Source organism: Gymnodraco acuticeps, unplaced genomic scaffold (genome assembly GCF_902827175.1).
Source record: "Gymnodraco acuticeps unplaced genomic scaffold, fGymAcu1.1, whole genome shotgun sequence".
NCBI lineage: Eukaryota > Metazoa > Chordata > Actinopteri > Perciformes > Bathydraconidae > Gymnodraco > Gymnodraco acuticeps.
Window position 1 is genome coordinate 2,476,677 of NW_022992177.1, and position 19,944 is coordinate 2,496,620.

Sequence of the window (19,944 nt, forward strand, 5' to 3'; positions counted from 1 at the left end):
AAATATTGACGCCTGTTTTCTTGATAATTGTCATGTTGGCTTATGTTTCCCAGTAGCTGAAATGTACTACCAAAATGTGTCACTTCATAGTCACAATTGCTCATATTGTGTTTTAGTGGTTAATTTCTATTTTATACAAATATTTTTCCTTATTTCATGATTTATGTTTTAATAACTTCTATGTTATGTATCCGAGTGACTCAAATGTTATAAAAAAAACTGAATTACTAATAGGGAATGCATTTGCAGCCAGCCTGAGAAGCTCAACTGAGGGGTAAAAAACACGTTTTGGCTAACGTCAACTGTACGTCACGCAAAAACCAGGAAGTGATAGTCAGTACGTGGCCTTATCATCTTGGACCATAGAAAAAGGAGCTCCTCTGCAAAGCAAAATGGTAAAATAACTTAAATCTATCGTGTTTATTGACTTTCTATTTGTATTATGCAATGGTAAGCGGTTTATCGTTATACGATGTTCATAGTTTAACCAGCAAAATAATTCGTTTTCTATGTGATTGTATCCTTGGCGTAGCTAACGTTGTAGATAGGCAAAGTAGCAACATTAGCTTCTCATGTCAAATCCAGTGATGTCGCCGCTCTAATAAAACCACATATACGTGTTTCAAAACTAATTAAACGCCATTGACGCGGTGCATTATGATAGGCGTTAATGGCTGGTGTTTTTGCTGGATATGTAATTGTTTTAACCTGGTTTTATCCTTTCCTCTGTGGCTGCAGGAACTCGAAGCTATGACCAGATACACCAGCCCGGTGAACCCGGCTGTGTTCCCCCACCTCACCGTGGTCCTGCTGGCCATCGGCATGTTCTTCACCGCCTGGTTCTTCGTGTATCCTTTCACTACTTGTTCTACAAAACACTGTTTACGTGCTACAGGACACATTAGGCTACCGAAGTATAGCAACCTGCAGTAACACGGTACAAGATTAGGTTGAGCAGCATTGCAGTGCCTCTACATGTTATAGAGCATCTTACTTCAAGTTCAGCCCCTGATTTAGTTGGTTACAATAACACATAACTTACAGAGTTGGTTATTGGCATTAAAAAAATTATAATTAGGCTTTGATAAAGCAACAAACAAGCAGTCAGATGCTCATACACTTGAAAACAAACTCCCACTTTAGCTGTAATTATTTGGTAGAAAAAAATAAAGGTACCCAACTTGGCACTTTACAAACTTTCTTCCTGCTTTAGGTTAAACCTATGGGTTGTCCACATTGTTTTCCTGTGTAGTACGGGATTATTACAGATATATATTTTGTTCACTTTCAATCGTATCTTTAAAATATAGAGGAAGCTAATTTGGCTTCAATGTATCTCAATTTATAACGAAATTGTTAACATAAAAATGTCATAGTTGTCGTTCAGAGTCAAAATGCTTGATAAAGGAAGAAATCCACAATTGGAACTAAGGAAGGTGAAAAAGTCAGCATGTGTTACTATAGTTTGTTTAAATGTTAAAACAGGACTATGTTTGAAATATCCTGCGTTTTTGCACATTTTTCATTGCTTTCAATTTTGACTTTTTTCAACAGTGATTCTATGTAAAGTTCATCAAAGCATTCAGAATGACATTAAACATAGTAAACTATAGTACGCTAAGGACAATTGCATATTAAGCTAGACAGCAGGAGGCGTTAGAATTGTCAAAGAGCTCAGAACTTGGCTGTTGGTTGTGCTTTTTTTTTTATGGCTGGCCCTTAACTTCTCATCAGCTACGAGGTAACATCAACAAAATACACCAGGGACGTCTACAAAGAGCTGCTGATCTCCCTCGTGGCTTCACTTTTTATGGGCTTCGGTGTGCTGTTCTTACTACTCTGGGTTGGCATCTATGTATGAAGGTACATTCGACATCTTATTAAACTCTCGTAGTTATTTTATTGTTATTAATCACTGAAACAGATTTGTGAAAGTTAACTTTGTTCCCTCTCGTTTCTTCCAGTTTTGTGTGACCGATTTGAAAGAACATGACACATTCCATTGGAACGAAGGACATCACTCATCACACAATCTGGATTTAATTGGAGTGCACTGACAACATAATAGGATCATATGGACTCTGGTTTTCTTGTCACGAGTAAAGGGGATTTGTACAACTTTTTGTGTGCTTCTTTGTTCAGCCTGATATCAGCATGAATAGCTAAAATCCATGGATCACATAGATTTTAACAATTGTATAAAAACGGTATCAATTCTTATTTAGATGAGACCCAAAGTTCAATGGTACTGTTGTTTTCTAGCTATTAGAATTTTATTTTGACACCCTAAAGACTATTTATGGTGTGTTTCACTATGGTGCCTAAAACCCTCAAGCCCTGATTAATCTTTGTGTTAAATATAGGGCAGTCTTCACCTTGTCTACAGGTCAACACTGACTTGAGTGAAGAAAGGATTACACCAGGATTAGAGAAGGATTATTTATTTAAAAACAGCGGGAACACTGTTCAAAGATTCCCACCCAGAGAAGAGTTCACTTGAACATTGGCTTATTAAAATGACATTAACCATGTAAACAGCACATAATAACCTTACATAAGGCCAAACAAACCAACAATGTTCTTCCTTTGAGGAGGGAATAACATACATTTTCAAAAAAACTATGACTACATGTTTTATGGATAAATTACTACAAATCAAAACACACTTTCCATTTGAAAACACTGAAATCTTACTAATGTGCTTTCAATGCTTCTCATGCTGTCTGCCACTCTAATTGATTTACAAAGGCCACAGATTACCAGACACAATCCTGGTTAATACAATACCACTACGGTTGGCTTACCTGCCACTGTAAGCGGTTTAACCAATTCCTCACTTGGTATTGAAGCACAAATAAACAGCTTGAGACTGCTGTGAAAATAGTCAAAAATTCTGAATAGCTAATAATGATGCTTGGTGTTATAATGTCCGAAGGGCCTTCCATCCCAGATCCTTTTGAAGGAATACCTCATCCCCAATATGATGACCTTACATTCTTGCAGAAAACTGTTTTCTGAGGCCTCTAAGGGAAAATAAATGGGGGCTGCTTTAACCAACTTCTGAAAAAAAAGTCTTACAGGTGGACAAGTATCACAAAATAGCAAACATGTAAGTTTGTCAACAGCTGTTGTTAAACACGGCCCCATTTACTTCAGTTAACCAAGAATTGTATCCGTTCAACTTTCAGATATGCAAGTTAACATAGGGTGATCCATAGATGTACAAATAATTCAAAAATATTTTCCTTAAAGTCTTTCTCAAAACTGTCTTATTCACTGACGAGCTCTGGTGAAGATGTTACGCAGCCACAGAGAGTCTTCATACAGCCTCGGGTCACCCATACACTCTGCTGTGCGTTTGTAGAAGTAGTAATACAACACTGCCGCTGTTAACAGAAAAAAGTTATATTTACTCAACTAATACAAAAAACAAATTAGTTGCAAAGGGAAATTATCCTGTAAATTAAGCCATCCCTTACCTGTTCTCTGGAACACAAAAAGAGCCTGAAGACCATCAGTCCAAATAAATCGGTTTGACTGAAACCATCGGAGGTTCTAAAAAAATAAAAATGATAAGCAGCAGTTTCAAAAGTGTCCACCGTTAATCAGTTGTATTACCAAGTGGATTTACACATACGAGGAATTCACATTTGGTATAAGTGGTGCATACAGAGACACAGAAAAAAGAATCAAAAATAAATTACAATTATAAAAGCTAAGACTAATGCAAAAAATGAAAGAAATCTAAGTTGTGATATGACATCGCTTACTTCAATATTGTCATGATTTAGTGTTTACTTGAGTTAGTTGAGTTGTGTAACAAAGCTTACCAGCACCCAGCAGTGGAAGCAGATGCTGAGCGTCAGGTAAAGAGCAGAGATTATCAGCAGCGCCCTGAACCTCTCCAGCAGCAGGGACACCAGGCCCACCTGGAATACGTAGGTGTTGAACAGCATCAGCAGAATGATGATCACGTTGAACAAGATGGCGATGTCCTGCATGCTGTAGACACAGATGTTAATGGTTAATTTGTATTTCTGGTTTCTGATGGAATGAGTCATGTGTGAACAAAATACAGTTATGTGGGTTTTAACACACAACAATATATTTGACAAAGCTTCACTATACAGGATATTGTTATGAAACAGTAATGGTTGGTCTAAAAGAGTAGAAGAGGAAAGTCATTTATTTTTACAACCTCAATGATGATAAACCACAAAGAGTGACAAGACTTTCTATAAGTAAAGCAAAATAGCGTGTGAGCATCTCAATAGTATACATCCTTGGTTAACTGCTAATGTATTCACTTTGAGTGATAAATCAATTAATCTTAAATGTATTATATTTTCAGCCTTAAACATATTGTGTCATAGTCCATCTACCCCAAATGAAACCCACAACCAATTTTATGAAAAAAGTCCAATTTAAAATGCTAGACTTATAAAATACTTAAACAAATCGGTATTAAAAATGAAATCAATTAGCTGGAGCATGTTTGTGACTTAATGACAGATACAAAATCATTTTAACATACAGTTCAGTGACTTACATGAAAAGCACTAGTTGGATGACCGGGGCTCCTCTCAGGAGTTCACTGAAGGAGTTGACGAAGAGGTCATAGGCCAACAGTGTCAGCTGGATTAGCAGCACCAGTGAGAAGTTACCAGTCTGCAGCATCTTCAGGGACGGATCTTGCAAAGCACCAAGCCTCACAGTCTGTTCGCCTCCTCGCTTCTGGCTGTTTTCTTTAGACTTGCAAAACGTAGGTACTTGATGGTGACACAAGTCTTTTCAGATTCACCCTCTACATACTTCAGTACAGAGAAACTGCAGAGGTGTAGACTACAGTAGGCAGAAAGAACTCACATGACTTCTCCATTCACATAGTCAAAATACTTATTACTAATATGTTCTATTCTGTTTTAGGTTATCCCCACTCCAGTTAGTCCCTCTGTTCATAAACATGTTGTTTGTAGTCCTCAGGGAAAAGTGTCTTGGTGATGATTGAATGCAGTCCACGATACCAGATTAGATGTTTGAGATATTTTCATATGCTGCATGTTGACATCCTTGATGTGGAAAGTGTCCTCGTCTGCTGCATTTCCTGAAGGAGAAAACATTGAAGCAGTGAGACAAAAGATATATCGCTGTATGCTATGAGAAAAATAAGCATTGTGATTGTTTATATATTTGCCTTGGCCATCTCCAGTACCGTGCAGACAGCTAATTTAGCAGTAAACCTAACCGTGCACCGTAAACACACACATACTCTTACACAAACAAACATGGAGATGCCAACCATAGGATTACAGATTAATTTTACCTACGTGAACACCACTCTTGTTTAGTTGTTGACACACTCCCTTTCTCTTCATCTACTCTACCCACGACGGTAGCCTAAGGTTATTTATAGTACCAGCTGCAGATAATCCTGGAGACGCATGATATAGTTATTTAACTGTTTTACAACCAAAACAAATCACTGTATTTTATAGCACACCTCGGTTTTTAACTTCGAGGAACTCCCTCCAGACACGTTTTGCTTCGTTACCATCATAACACTGGTTCTTCATACTGTTGTATCACAGCTTCACATGTACGAAATAACGGCCACTTACCGGAACAAAGTATGAAAAATAAAGGAAGTCATATCGAGCCAAAAAGAAACATTACAACGCTCATATTCTACTTATTTGCAGACAATGCTACCCACTCTGCCTCCACTGCTGCTATTCAGCGGCAACGAATGCATTTCCGTAACTTCCATGGTAACGCTCCTACTTACCGTAATAACAAAGAGATAGGTTCAAGAACATTTAGTTAAAAGCAATAATAGAGATCACCGTATCCTTTCAGTTGCTTTAAATTGCTTGTTTTTCCTACATGCTTTCAAACGGAGCTGCTGTGTGAAAGAAAAAACAATGAATAAACATGTTAGGCAAGGAAAGTGTGGGTATTCAATGTTCGTGCTACTCCACACACTACGGTAAACTCTCATCAAACACAGTGCTCACTGCCACCCAGCGGCTAACGTCAGTACCATAGACTGGTCAGTACGTAAAGTGACTGCAGCACTAAGCTGATCAGACCTGCGTCCAGTACACTACAGGTGAGTAGCCACCACGTTTCTACAACTTCTCTGAATTTATATAAAACACAGTCAATGTTATTTAGAAATATGAATACGTTTATGGTCACTCTTCCCGCCTTGGTGGACTAACAACCGACTAACTGTTGTGTGGGGTTCCTTTCTTCTTTAATAATACATGTGCATTACTTCACTATCTTGGGTTTAGTTACCTTAGCTAGCTACAATGCGCATGTAAGCCATTTATTTTTACTGTAAGTTGCCAAGCTAATTTTCTCTCAAACTTGTTGGTACAGTCGCTATTCTGCATTTAGCAAATATTGGCTACTGAATATCAACTTGATGTTGTATTATCAGAGCTGTCAGTGTTTTTAAACATGTGTTTTATAAAGTTAGACCGAGTGTCGTCTTGTGTTGACATGTATCACAGAAAGTGTTAGACCTTTGACTGACAGTTGTGTAGCCTACGACACGTTGTAAACGTTGTATATTCACTTTCCCTGAGAAGTGGTATTTTGCTACAACACGGCGCTTCACTTACCGACTTTGCGAAATAGTGTTAAATGTGTAAATGTATCTGACCTTTGGCGTGGCTGTTGGTTTACTGACATACAAAAATCCACAGCATAATGTTTGCACAAGTGCCTTATCTGGGATCCTAGCATATCTTTATGTTATAAAGAACTTTCGATCTGCATAGATCATCAGCTAAATGCTTTAGGAGTAGCCAGTGCATATTCTTAGATATTGGTTTTATGATTTTAGATAACTAGAGATACTGGAAGGAGAGGCATTGACAAATCAACATTAACTTGACACTAATTATTTAGAATTCAATTTAAAATAACCATGTATGATTTATGCTGATGTGTTCTTCCTGTGTAATAGCAATGTCATCCAAACGGAAAACAGATTACATGCAATCTTGTATCCATCATAAAATACTGTTTTTGAGTGTTTGTGGAGATACTGAGGCACATTTTCAGTGCAGTTCTCAAGAGTGAAATCTGTATACAATTGTGGTATTTCAGACAATGCAAACAAACTGCAAATGTTTTATTTGCATCTCCTCTCCCCAGGCAATCTGCCCTCCCCTTCGAGTACACAGAAACTCTCCTCACATGACACCATCCTGTTGTTTTACCATCACACATCCTGGTATAGAGCAAGCTTTAGCAGTGGCATCATCATCACATGTTTTTAAATGCGCCTCCTCTTCATTAACAGTGGGGGCAACTGCTTATGCTGCGTAAAGCTAGGGATCTATGTTTGACCTGGCCTAGAATATGAACAATTTGTATAGAAATGTAAAGTAACTTTCCTTCATGTCCCTCAAACAGTTGTAAAAGTGTCATGCCCGACACCTGATCACAGCAGCTGTGGAATATGTGTACAGTCACAGCGTTTGTTTTGCACCTCATGTTTGACAAGGGAGGACCTTTAGGCCAGCTTCTCACAATATCTTGCAACACAGAGAGAGAAGATCCAAAGTGTCTTTTTATTCACTCTGGTTAATAAGTAAAGGTCTCTGATATAGGCCTCAAACTGTTAATGTTCATAAATACATAGATTTAATTAATCTCATTAGGGCTTTAAATATATTCCTCTTGTTAGACCAAAGTTTATAATTCCACATGACAAATACAAGTATCCTATCCTCCCATTTCACCAGATAATGGTTAGTATTCCTTCACTATTTAGGATGACACATTTATGTTTTATTGATTGTTTGTCATGCTTCACATTACAGGTCTACTCCTCATGACTCCGAGGCAAACAGAAGAGTTCCCCAAATGACAAACTAAAAGTCATCAATAAAACTCAAAGAAACGCTCTCCAACTCCCAGCCTATGCCTGTCGGCCTCAGTGCAGAATGTCTAAATGGCTGAATGATAGTGAAGTGCTGGTGGGTCAGGGCAGTGGGGAGGCAGTACTTGTGAGCCCCCGACCCCGGGGCCTCCCGTCTGGGAGCCCCAGGCCGGGCCGGCGGGCACGCAGTCCGCTGGCCTCACCCCGGGCCAGAAAAGCGGCGCCGTTAAGCCCCCTGGCAGAGACCATGGGCAAGGCCAAGGAGCTGTTTTTGCTGTGTGACAAGGAGGGGAAGGGCTTCATCACGAAGCGGGATATGCAGGTGAGCATCCGATGTGGTAGAATAACAACATTTAAGTTAATTGTAGAATCTTGAACTTTGTTTTTTCTATCCAGAGGCTACAAGGGGAGTTGCCTCTGTCCCCTGAGCAGCTGGAGACCGTTTTTGAGAGTCTGGACAGAGAGAGCAATGGATTCCTCACTCCTGTTGAGTTTAAAACAGGATTTGGTGAGTAGAGCTGCAACGAAAAGTCGATTTTAGCTTAGTCACTCGAAAGAAAAATAGTCACTTGATTGATTCATCCTCAATACATTTTTTATACAAAAATATTGTATCTGCCTCTCAAATATGGAGATTTACTGTATTTCTCAATTTTATAATTCATATTACACTGAATATATTTAATATATGAAATATAGTTTCAATGAATCCATTTGTCTTGAAAATATATAAATATTTTTCTAGTTCCGTCCCATTGTTAAATGTGCAGTTGTGAGGGATTTGAGAGTTCTCCATGACTTTGAGGGGAAAGCCACTGTTTTTTCACGAATCCTCTTTGCCTTCCTCTGCCTGCTGCAGGTGAGTTTGTGGGGCTGGATGATACGACTGAGCTGAGTCCAGACGAAACAGAAGCAGATACAGAGCAGGTGGACTGGTCCCAGGACCCCTCTGCACTCAGACTGGTGAACATACTGACGGAGTTGGGCGCTGACAAAGTCTTTAAAGAGTAAGATCAATGTCATAAAGTTATATCTGTTTATTTTATTTTAGACTTAACACTTGTATTACTCATGACTTGAAAACTAGCAACAGAAGAGCACCATTTACACTCAGTGTATCAGGTAAACCAGGCTGTATTAATTCAGAGTTGTTTCTGTTATTTAGCCTACCTTCATTGTGTGTCGGGAAATAGTAGAAACACCTTCCTGAATAATGCAAAACAAATCCAACTATATCCTTCAAAGTAATCACAGAGTTCATTCCAAAACTGAACATTACGATTAAGACCCTGCACCTGTTGTACTGTTAGTGATTGGTGTTGTGCTGCTAAGGTCCTCAGCCGCTCGAACAGTTGTGTGTTGTGTGTCAGTCAGCAGGAGCTCTCCTTTGTGTGGTGTGAACTCCAGAGAGACAGACCGGAGCTGCTGAGCATCCTGGAGGGCGTCCTGATCCACGCAGTGTCCCATCTACAGGACTCCATCAGAGAGAGAGACAGCCTGGAACAAGCTCTACGCAGGTACACACTTCCTCCCAATGTCCTCACAAACCACTCATCATGCCCCATTCAACTGTGAGTCAAAATCAATCAACTGTTTCTGTTTTAGACGTGAGATCGAACATGACCAGGTTGTTCGGTCCATAAATGAAGAAATGGAAAACCAAATCAGGGAGGAGAGAGAGAAACACCTGACTCAGGTACATACTTGTGCTATATAGTCCAGCCTTTGTGCCATTTACCTTTGTGTTCACGATAATAGCATTAAATGAATTTCTTGTGAATTAAAGGACAGTATTGGAAAGAAGCAGAGAGGACAAGAACTTAAGGAGGAGCTGAATATGCGGGAGCAGGAGTTGGAGAATACACTGACTAAACAGAAAGAGGTAAGTGTACAAACAGTACTCAAGTTTTCCCAAAGAGTTTCAGTTTTATGAGTAAATCACCCGGACCTGTCTTTATCCTAAGCTGGAGACCAGAATCCGGCAGCTGAGCTGTGAACAGGTAAACATCAAGGAGCAGAACCAGCAGCTGCAGAGCCTCAACGTGCAGCTGCAGGAGCAGGTGGAGAGCAGCCGGGAGCAGCTGCAGCTGGCCCTGGGTCAGCTCAACATGATGCAGCTCAGCACCGCACAGGAGCAAGTGTCCAAGCAGAGGTGACATGCCGTTGCATGTCATAAATAAAACAAAAACTGCTTTTTTCTAATAAACTAGTTTCTTCTTTGTTGTTGTTATTTTGGTTGGTCTTTAGAATGAATTGTTTTAGTTGGGGACTGTTATGTTGTATATTAACACACATTTGGTATTTGCTGGTGAGTAGTAGCAGTAAGACGGTGTTTGTGGAATCAACATGGATTAAACTACAGTGACCTTGTTCATCGTAATGAAGGAGTTCAAGTATATCAGGTTTTGGCAGAATAGGCAGTACTAAAAAGGAATAGTTTTGGTTTTGGTTTTGGTCTTTTCCTGGGATTTGTCGACAATAAGAAGAATATAGATTTTTCATCAATCTTTTGTTTGCTCCAATGTAGAAACGTGATGAAGGTGTCGAGGAACATGCAGAAAGAGAAGGATAGTCTTTTCAAACAGCTGGAGCTGCTGAGGTAGGTCTTAATAACTACTGTTGCTGTTTTAATCAAGTTCATATGTTGTGAAGTAAAACACATTTCTCCACAAAATGTGTAAATGAAAAAAGTCTGTAAGGAACTTATGCAATTCTAGTGTGTTAACTCTCCTTTCTTTTTTTACTAACCCACCTTTAAACAGTAAAAGGCGTGATCTTTGTTTTAACTGATTTTCTCTCTCTGTGTCAGGGACATGAACAAAAGGCTGCGAGATGAGAAAGACGCCCAGCAGTCTCAGAAGAGGGTTAGTCACAGACACTCTGTCCTTCCTCCTCTGCCTCTCACTTATTACCTCAGTGAAGACCTTTGTACCCCGTGGACACAGCAGATTTATCCAACATAAGCTAAGTCTATGAACGGCTTCATGCTTTATTTCATCCTCTGGACAATGATTATTTATATGGGCAGCTTTTATTGCTGGTTATTCATTGAACGTTTGTTCAGTGACCCTGTTTGGGGTTTTGGGATGTCAGCACTCAATGGAGTGAAGTGTTTTGTTGAAAAGACATTTATTCTATCTGTGCCAATTTGAAGAGAAAAGCATTTATATGTTTAATATTGAAGGTGAACAAAAATGGGTCAGTATTGAACTAACTACCAATTCTTATTATATTGAAGGACTGATAATTATACGCAGGTTCCCTTTATCCTATCCACATTTTTACATATGACAGTTTTGCCAAACCTGTAACAGTTTTTGTTTTTTTTACAAATTCTTCCAAGAATGTATCTTCAAAGTTTCTGAACAAATGATTTATGTATTGTTTGTCTGTGTATAGACAGGTTGTAACGTAAACCAATGCCATTTATAGCCTAAGCTAACTAGCTATGTCCAACTCTAAAGGATAGGGATGGATAATAGCGAGATCATTTACAGATACTACAAAATATTAATAAAAAAATATATAATTTCCATTACACAACAAACACCTGCTGTTTATATCTTGTATATTTGTCTTGTCAAATAGTTTGTAATCAAACAAGTGTATTGGTGATAAATGATGTTAAACTTCTATGCAGTAGAATAAACTTCTTGCTTTTTAAACATCTCCCTTTGTGAAACAATAAGTATGTCCTCAGAGAATACAGTGTAAATAACCATTGAAACACATCTTACAAATTACACAAACCTTAATGCTTCTCATTTCTTCTGCCTTACTTTTCACGAAAATCCTTTAGAATCCAAATGTCACAAAGCCTTTGCGGAAGCAAGGGTCAGTCATAGGTAACTACTTACTGCAAGACAAGCCATTGAAAAGGTTTGTATGACCAACCGCACCGACATCACATTTAACATATTTGCATTAATGCTAGGCAGCAACTAATGTTATGTGTATTCATTGATTCTAAAGACAGCTGAGCTCATCCCATGAGCTGGAGCAGGGAAAAGAGACAGAAGTGACAAATTCATCCAAGAGACACCAACCGTCATGTAGAGTCAGGTGTGAAAATGTTGAGCAGGTGCAAACTCAGGTAGGGAACATATTGATAATAACATTAATCTCAAATGCATCAATTTGATAACACATTTAAAACTCTTTATTGATAAACATGCTACTCAGAGGCTTGTTATAATCTGCACTGCTATGATGGAGTTTACATTAAATATATATGTTTTTTAATCTATACACGACATCTATTGCATGGCTGTCCGTCCTGGGAGAGGGATCCCTCTAATGTTGCTCTCGTTGACGTTTCTTCCACTTTTTTCCCAGTTAATTGTGGGCTTTCTTTGGGAGTTTTTTCTTGTCTGCTGCGAGGGTCTAAAGACAAAAGATATCTCATGCTGAGTCAAATGTGTCATTCATTTGTAATATTGCGCTATATAAACAAATATGTATTCTCTTAGATGCAAAGAAACAAATGATAAGTGTGGTCCTTTTACCTGAATTTTAGAGCACAATTGTCAGTCCTCAGCGAGTGTTCAAGGTGGTATTCCTTGGTAACTCAGGGGTGGGTAAAAGCTCCCTCATCCAGCACTACTGCACAGGACACTTCTATAGTAAAATTAGCGCTACTGTAGGTAAGCTTTTCTTTTCACTCTTTCACAATGGCTAATGTGCTCCTGAGTAAATATATATATCAAACATATGACACCCTAGGTCTTTGTTGCTTCCAGGTATAGATTTCCAGATGAAGACCCTGTCTCTGGGCTCCACCACCGTCACCCTGCAGCTGTGGGACACTGCAGGACAGGAGAGGTCAGATTCCTGCGATTACCCGTCTTGTGCTTTTTTGTGGCATGATTGTATTGTCTGTACACACAAACTGAAAGATTGACAATAAAGTTGACTTTGATTTGACATGCCATTTGAGGTTTAGGATCTTTTTCATTGCCTCCTAATATTGAGCTGTTTGTGGGTGTGTTTTCTTTTCTTATTCCTTAAGTGTGTTCAGGTTTAGCAGCATCACTGAGCAGTACTACCGTAAAGCTGACGGTATCCTTGCCATGTATGACGTGACTCAACCCTCCACCTTCACCGCTGTGAGAGGGTGGATGGACTCTGTGAAGGTAAGCCGGTGGAGAAACACATGCAAAACAGTTTAGGATACATTTGCATACACATGCTTGTGATTGACAATACACACATTTCTATATAAACATTTCCCATCTGAGTGATAAATATGAACACTGATTTTAGATTGATGTTTTGTGTAGATTTTGTGATATCTTTCCCTCAACAATGTTGTGTTGTTAAAGTGTGTTGTATGTCTGTCCCAGGAGAAGATGTGTGAAGGTGCGGTTCTGATGCTGCTGGGGAACAAGCTGGACCTGGCAGACACACACAGCAGAAGAGTGACCACATCCGAGGGGCAGGGACTAGCAGAGGTGAGGTACATTTGAATATTCAAACAACTTTGTGCGGTGATTTACTCACAATGACACCGCTAATCCCTGAACATTATCTTGGAAATAAGTCTGTCATTTATTTTAGTTTTTTTCACTTCCTGGATTATACAGCAGCACCAAGCTCTGTTCTACGAGTGCAGTGCTAAAAGTGGATGTAACATGGAGGAGCTGATGACTCATCTGGCTAGGTATGGCATCTTGTTTCTTTGCTGTCTGACATCCACATCTAGAGCCTGCAAAATATTTGTATCTGCTGTGTTTGCATTTTGTTGGTACACTCAAGCGTAGCAAATCCTCACAATCGATAGACTGGAATTAGAAAATGTTTGTTGCTGAGTATTCATTTGAATTACTAACTGTTTTAACACTTTTAACGAATGTATTCTACTATAATACATATAAAGGGGATGTACCTGATAAACTAGAATCTGAGTGTAGTTTATCTCCTAATTTTAATCATAGACCAGACATGGAGCAATGCAACCGGATCAGCAGTGTGAATTACAAACCCATTTTTATTCTCAAATGTTGTGGTTTCTGCTGCACAATGATCCCATTTTTTTCATTTTAGGACGTTGGTCTCCCAGCTTGATCGTAAATGTGAAGATGCAGTTTTACTGACTCAAGACATGACTAAAAAAGTCTGCTGTTGATAAACGGACGACAAAAGTAAAAAAAAAAAAAAAAGACTTCTAACTAAAACTCCCAAGTTTTGTGGTCACTTCAAGACACAAACAGTGATATTATCTATGAACAACTTTACATTACAGTATCTGTAACAGTTATTTATAATCCATCCAATAAAACACATTTTTGATAACTCCTTTGTTGTCTCAGTCATTTTTTAAGAACATCTTCCAAGCTGCACAATTGTATTAGATCTCATATGCGTGAGAATCCAGCTGGGGGCAGCCATGTTCTCCATAAAGCTGGTGGAGGGGTGAGCTGCCTGTTGAGCCAAAAGAGGACTCAGACGCCTGAGTAGGAGGCTCTGGTCTGAGTGTCAACTGAGAACCGACGCTGTTGCCGTTAACCTTCAAAGACACAGCACATCGACACTGGGGCTGGTGGGATCTGGGAAGACGTTGCCTCGATAATCTACACTCTCAGGGCCCTCCATCTAAAATCAGGTAGGAGTATTTTAGTCTCAACGGAAAGGGAGAGCAGTTTTTCCATGACACAATGAGTTAAAAATAACTTTTTATGTTATGACCATTAGGAGCTGCCTGATAGTCACATTTTCACATGGAATACTTTGTCTCGTGAATAGAAAGACAGCATTTTTCAGGTGTTAGTGTCACTTGACTCTCTCTGGAGATTGTGTTTGTTTTGTGTGTGTGTTTATTCTCACACTGCATGATGCTCAGAGACACAACTTAAAATAGAAGTAGTGTAAAGTTCATTTCGGGTTAGGATAGAGACAGACTAACTCATAAAGAGTTCAAAGTCAACAGTGTATCATTGGAGTGTGAGAATATTACATTTCATTTGGCTGACACTTTTATCCAAAGCTACTTACAATATATATCAAGTTAAATGGCTGGGATGGGCACGTATATATCTGTCTGCTTGATGACATGTGACACAAGTTAAGTATGTTTTCCCCACAAACATTTGATTTCATCTTGGACATGTTTCCATGACGCTGTTTGACCAACTTTCAAAATGCACCACATTTCATTTTTGGTGAACTATTAGATTATACTCAAAACTAACACATACAAAACGTTAAATACTAGTCCGAATATGATATGTGTGCTGTAGTGAAGCATGTAAATCAGACGTAAAGAAGAAATTCCTAAATGTTTATGGTGACAAGTCTCAATCAGATATGGCCCTAATAGGATTTAGTTTGCTGTCCTACGAGTACAAAGATAGTAAATTGTGTGATAATAATCGTTGCTTTAGTATTAATGCAGAGTCGACTAGCTCTCTGCTTATGTTCATTATGTCTATGTTTTTCAATCTTCTCCTGAAAGTTTTTCATTTGGTAATGCACATCAACTTAAAGTGTACTAACATGTATATGTTCTATTTCAGAATGGAAGCTCAAGGTGGAAACAGACTCAGCTGTGGGACAATTTGTCTGAAGTATTTACTTTTTCTCTTTAACATTCTGTTTTGGGTAAGTCAACACAACTCTATGTTAAGAGCTCCTTTGGATACTGGGATAAATATGAATACCATTAGTTGTAATAATAAACGTTTACCTATAATAGCCATATGCCTCAGAGACTAACATAGAGGTTCCTCTTGCAACACTGTGTCATATCACAGCTTGCTTTCATTTCTATTGTTGGAGAAACAACTTCCTTATATTCAATGCAAATGTGTGATATAATGCCCCACATAGTTTCAATAAATACAATTATACTAAAAAACCTACCCATCAGCTAATACAAACTAATTTAGCTGAAAGTTTCTTGAAGCTGGCATGGAAAGAAGAAGGCGTAGTCCTTTTGCATCACTGTCACATTTTAGGAGCTCTTTAAAAACGTTATGTGGAGCATTCTTCATAAGAGCATCTGGTTTGAGTTGTCCTGATAACGGTGCGTTCCTTAAGCTGGCAGGAGCGGCTGTGCTGGCAGTGGGAGTGTGGACTCTGGTGGAAAAGAGCGACTACATCAGTCTACTAAACTCCAGCTTCTACTCGGCCTCAGCTTACATCCTGATAGCTGCCGGGGTCATTGTGATAGTGACCGGGATCATTGGATGCTGTGCCACTCTGAAGGAGATGAGGGCTCTCCTGATTGTGGTAAGATGGAGCAGACGCAAAGCAGTGCCCAGGGACCGAGAAATTAAATTAAATTAAAATATTAATATAGTTCGATTTTTCTTCAGTCCCCTAAAGCAATAACCTATTTTTATATATACATTTTTTTTGTCACCCTCAAAATAATTGTTTGTCTACAAATCCCTCCATGGTGAAAGAGGAAACAAAACATTTAGAGAATTCCTGAAGAATTTAAAGGGGACCTATCATGCAAAATGCACTTTGGTACGTCTTTTATACATGAATATGTGTCCCCAGTGTGTCAGGGAACTCACCAAGTGTCAGAAAACACAACCCTCTCTCTTTTCCTCCATACCCAAATCTCTAAAAACGGGGCTGCAACAGATCTGATACAGACTGATCCAGATTTGAAATATCTCTGACGTCAGAAATGGGGAGCTCCGCCTATATGGGCAACTCTCCACCTATCAGGAGGAGACAGCCACGGCCATTGCCGTTCGAAAGCGCTGGAGACGCTGTAGTACATATGCAAATAGTGCAAAATGAGGCATGGCTAAAACGCATGATCTGTTTGGTATTTTGAAAAAAAAACTTCGCAGACATGTTTTATATAGGTATGGCCCTACAATACATTATTCAAATATAGCATGATAGGTCCACTGGGGCACATGCCGGACAGGAACACTTTATCAAAGCACTCTTTTACAAGCTCTCTTTCAACTTGTGTAATATAATATCACTTTATTCCTAGTCGTATGCTCAATAATTTTTAACCACATAGAAACTCTATTATTTACTATAATGTGCTCTTTCACTGATGTGCTACTTGTCTGTCACTGTACTGTTGAAGCAATAGCACTGAGTTTGAGCCAAAATGCATGTGTTTGGGAAGTATTGAGCATACAACTGGATAACTAAGACATGGATTATTTTTGCACAAATAGTGTGAAAGTTTGTAAACAGATGTTTTGATATAGTTTTCCTTTTTGTTAAATGAAGCCCCCATTTCCTTTAACTCATCTAAAATTCCTCTGTTTTTGTTTGATCGTTCACAGTACATGTATGCAAGAAATATAAAGTTTAATATAAGAATCTAAGGAAGTTATATACACACGATCGTTTTTGGGGTGTAGTGTTCCTTTAATTATGTTGAAACAAAAGGATAGCCCCTTTAAACTTCCTACACACAACCTGTTCGAGTCGTCGTGTGTTGAAAGTTAATCCCTGGTGACCTTCTGTCTCGTCTGCCTGCCTTCAGTGTGGGTCATTATGTCAGGCAGGGCTGTCAGATACAGACAAGTCACGCAGAGTGTGTCTTTAAGAGTTTAGATTTAGAGTGCGCCTCATGGCAGAGGAATGAACGGCATCGCAGGACTGAAGAGTGTGTGAGAGAGACAGACAGACACTAGTGAGAGGGTATTATACAGAAATAAAACTGCACAAGCTCTATGACGCTATGTCTAGTTCTATATTTACCACAACTGTAATAATGAGTAACTTCCTACCCCCCATTTTAATCAGTGATTCACTGGAGTAAAACCTTTATTTTTATTTTTAAATCCTGAACAGGTACTTTTTAAAGCTATTGCCATGTCTAAAATTACATCAAATGTCGTATGTTAGCACAGAAATGGACTGAAACACTGTCTTGTAATGCTTGAATTGATATGTTTCAACTTCAGTTCATTAACAGCTTAGTTCATGTTTTTTTCTCGTCCATCCCCTTCAGTATTTGGTCTTGTTGATCTGTATTTTCCTGCTGGAAATCATTGCTGGCGTGCTGGCTTACATAACCTACCAAGAGGTAAAGTGTTTTACATAGTATAGTGACTGATGGTCTAACATAAAGTCATTTTCAACCTAAATATGTCTTTATAAGGTCTTGTACAGTGTGTACCAGATGATTGTATTGTTGTTCACCAGACACCATTTATATGAGATTGGAATGCAGCAATTGAAAAAGACAATTCCTTTTCTTTCTGTATATTTTGGTTCTTCCATAATCCCTTAATGTTTTGAAAACTATTCATTTTTTCTTCGTCATTTCTATTCAAATCGTTTTGCTACTGAAGAAACACCTGCATGTCTGCACTCTGTTGTGAAATCTTCTCTGCATGCCTCTCTGTGCATGTTTTTCATTTGTCCTGTTTTTCCATCCTTCTCACATCTCTCTCTTCCTCCCTTTTCTTGCTCCAGTGTTTCCCTTTCTGCTACCAGGTAATCTGCTGCCACCTGTCTCCATTTTATATCAACCTGTTTCTCTGACAGGTTGATATAAAATGGATTGTTTGCACTTATTCAGTCGAGAAACACACAACTTATTTGCACATTTGGATTGTTTTCCATTTGGTAAATGTTCACGTACATACATTGCTCTGAGTATTGAACAGGTAAAGAGGAATGTTACAAGGGAGGGAAGAAACTTGACCAGGGGTTATTTTAATTCATGGGATGACATTTTCAGATAGCAGATATCTTTTTTTGAGTAACCACTAAAGTTGTGATTTCTTACTCTCAGCTGGATGAGGAGCTCAGACAGAACCTGAAGGTGACCATGCAGCAGAAATACAAGCAGTCGGGGGAGGATGACGTCACGCAGGCTGTGGATAAACTCCAGCAGGAGGTGTGGAAATTACACTTTATGTTTTCCAACATAAATTTGGATAGCGATGTGAATACAAGTCAATGTTAGTCAACGTTGTCTCCTCTTTTTCTCTCATCTGTTTAATACAGGCACAATTATATATAAAGTACACAAGCATTTGATGACGCGGCCGTGACGAAGGCTTATGTTTATTTAGTTTGTGAGGATAATTGACACCTTTATTCTTTCTTCTGCTCCTCTCTGCACCGGCTCCCTCTCAGTTTAAGTGTTGTGGCAGTTACAACTCCTCAGACTGGAGAGACTGTGCGTGGATCCAGGAACCACTCAACAAGCGTCTCGTTCCTGACAGCTGCTGTAAGAGTCCCGGTGACCTCTGTGGCCTCAGGGACCATCCCTCCAACATCTACAAGGTGGAGGTAGGGAGAGCGGTCTGAGTGGCTTTGGATTCATGTGAAGTTAAAACTATGTATTCATTGATTTCCTCTCTCATGCTTCCAGGGAGGCTGCATTATGAAACTAGAGGAGTTCATCCTGAGTCAGTTGTATATTCTTGGTGCAGTGGGCATTGGGATTGCATTTTTACAGGTAAAGAGCAAAACATAACTTAACATGAACTTATTTTGTAATGTTAAATGCCAAACAATGATCAATGGTTTACTTTGTGCAGTGGGGAATTAACCATTTCCTCTTTTCTTTTCTCTCTCAGCTTGTGGGGATGATGTTTACTTGCTGCCTCTATCAAAATTTGAAAGAGGAACCGTACTGATTTTCGACTTTCTTTAATAATACAGATTGTGTAAATTGTAAAATGTTTGTTTGGGTATTTTAATTCCCCGTTATTAACTGAGTTGTGGATGCTGTGAAGTTGCCAATTCAAAGTATAACATGATTATTGCCAAAACAGCTACAAACACTAAAGATGATGATGTCATGCTGCTGGGCAGCGATGTCCTTTTTATGCTAAATGCCATTGCATGCTCTAAATACATTCTACTTTGTATCAAAACATATAATGTGTGGATAAACATGTAACCAAATACACACGTTTTAAAGAGCATAGAAATATAAGCAGCGTGTTGTTTCATTTAACAATCAGAGATAGTCTTGTTGATTATCTTGTTTTTTATCGTATCGTGTTTACCAACATTTTAATAAATAATATATAAATCAAATATATTTTTTGTTTGTGAAAATGCAAATAAAATGCTTTCCATTACTAATCCAAATGATTTGAACA

At 38.8% G+C, this 19,944-nt stretch overlaps 4 protein-coding genes across 11 annotated transcripts; 3 read left to right on the top strand and 1 right to left on the bottom strand.

Moving 5' to 3' along the window:
* Positions 1-264: 264 nt before the first annotated feature.
* Positions 265-2,120, top strand: tmem258 (transmembrane protein 258). The gene is made up of 4 exons (XM_034204736.1): positions 265-395; positions 739-848; positions 1,735-1,863; positions 1,965-2,120. Exons 1-3 carry the CDS (start codon positions 393-395, stop codon positions 1,859-1,861), a joined length of 240 nt encoding a protein of 79 aa, XP_034060627.1. The 5' UTR covers positions 265-392; the 3' UTR covers positions 1,862-1,863; positions 1,965-2,120.
* A 1,025-nt stretch (positions 2,121-3,145) lies between these two features.
* On the bottom strand, positions 3,146-5,895 carry tmem138 (transmembrane protein 138). 3 transcript variants are annotated; one of them, XM_034204739.1, is made up of 5 exons: positions 5,786-5,895; positions 4,550-5,104; positions 3,831-4,002; positions 3,480-3,555; positions 3,146-3,386 (listed from the first exon to the last, which is right to left on the bottom strand). In XM_034204739.1, the coding sequence occupies exons 2-5, from the start codon at positions 4,675-4,677 to the stop codon at positions 3,274-3,276; spliced, it is 489 nt and encodes a 162-aa protein (XP_034060630.1). In that variant the 5' UTR covers positions 4,678-5,104; positions 5,786-5,895; the 3' UTR covers positions 3,146-3,273. The 3 variants fall into 3 exon arrangements, with proteins under 3 accessions (XP_034060630.1, XP_034060628.1, XP_034060629.1); XM_034204737.1 differs by lacking the exon at positions 5,786-5,895 and adding an exon at positions 5,619-5,748; XM_034204738.1 differs by lacking the exon at positions 5,786-5,895 and adding an exon at positions 5,501-5,720.
* Positions 5,896-6,049: 154 nt separating this feature from the next.
* cracr2b (calcium release activated channel regulator 2B) lies at positions 6,050-14,188 on the top strand. 5 transcript variants are annotated; one of them, XM_034204757.1, is made up of 17 exons: positions 6,050-6,109; positions 7,839-8,219; positions 8,294-8,405; positions 8,757-8,904; positions 9,268-9,414; positions 9,503-9,593; positions 9,684-9,779; positions 9,862-10,049; positions 10,425-10,496; positions 10,707-10,761; positions 11,697-11,776; positions 11,870-11,990; positions 12,414-12,540; positions 12,637-12,718; positions 12,906-13,029; positions 13,240-13,347; positions 13,480-13,916. In XM_034204757.1, exons 2-17 carry the CDS (start codon positions 7,962-7,964, stop codon positions 13,654-13,656), a joined length of 1,986 nt encoding a protein of 661 aa, XP_034060648.1. In that variant the 5' UTR covers positions 6,050-6,109; positions 7,839-7,961; the 3' UTR covers positions 13,657-13,916. The 5 variants fall into 5 exon arrangements, with proteins under 5 accessions (XP_034060648.1, XP_034060647.1, XP_034060649.1 ...); XM_034204759.1 differs by lacking the exon at positions 6,050-6,109 and adding an exon at positions 13,940-14,188 and having other exon boundaries at positions 7,473-8,219; positions 13,480-13,556; XM_034204760.1 differs by lacking the exon at positions 6,050-6,109 and adding an exon at positions 13,940-14,188 and having other exon boundaries at positions 7,474-8,219; positions 13,240-13,352; positions 13,480-13,556.
* A 75-nt stretch (positions 14,189-14,263) lies between these two features.
* On the top strand, positions 14,264-19,907 carry cd151 (CD151 molecule). 2 transcript variants are annotated; one of them, XM_034204764.1, is made up of 9 exons: positions 14,264-14,498; positions 15,409-15,493; positions 15,932-16,123; positions 17,832-17,906; positions 18,299-18,319; positions 18,621-18,725; positions 18,968-19,123; positions 19,206-19,292; positions 19,414-19,907. In XM_034204764.1, exons 2-9 carry the CDS (start codon positions 15,410-15,412, stop codon positions 19,471-19,473), a joined length of 780 nt encoding a protein of 259 aa, XP_034060655.1. In that variant the 5' UTR covers positions 14,264-14,498; position 15,409; the 3' UTR covers positions 19,474-19,907. The 2 variants fall into 2 exon arrangements, with proteins under 2 accessions (XP_034060655.1, XP_034060657.1); XM_034204766.1 differs by lacking the exon at positions 18,299-18,319 and having other exon boundaries at positions 19,414-19,905.
* The last annotated feature ends 37 nt before the right edge of the window (positions 19,908-19,944 follow it).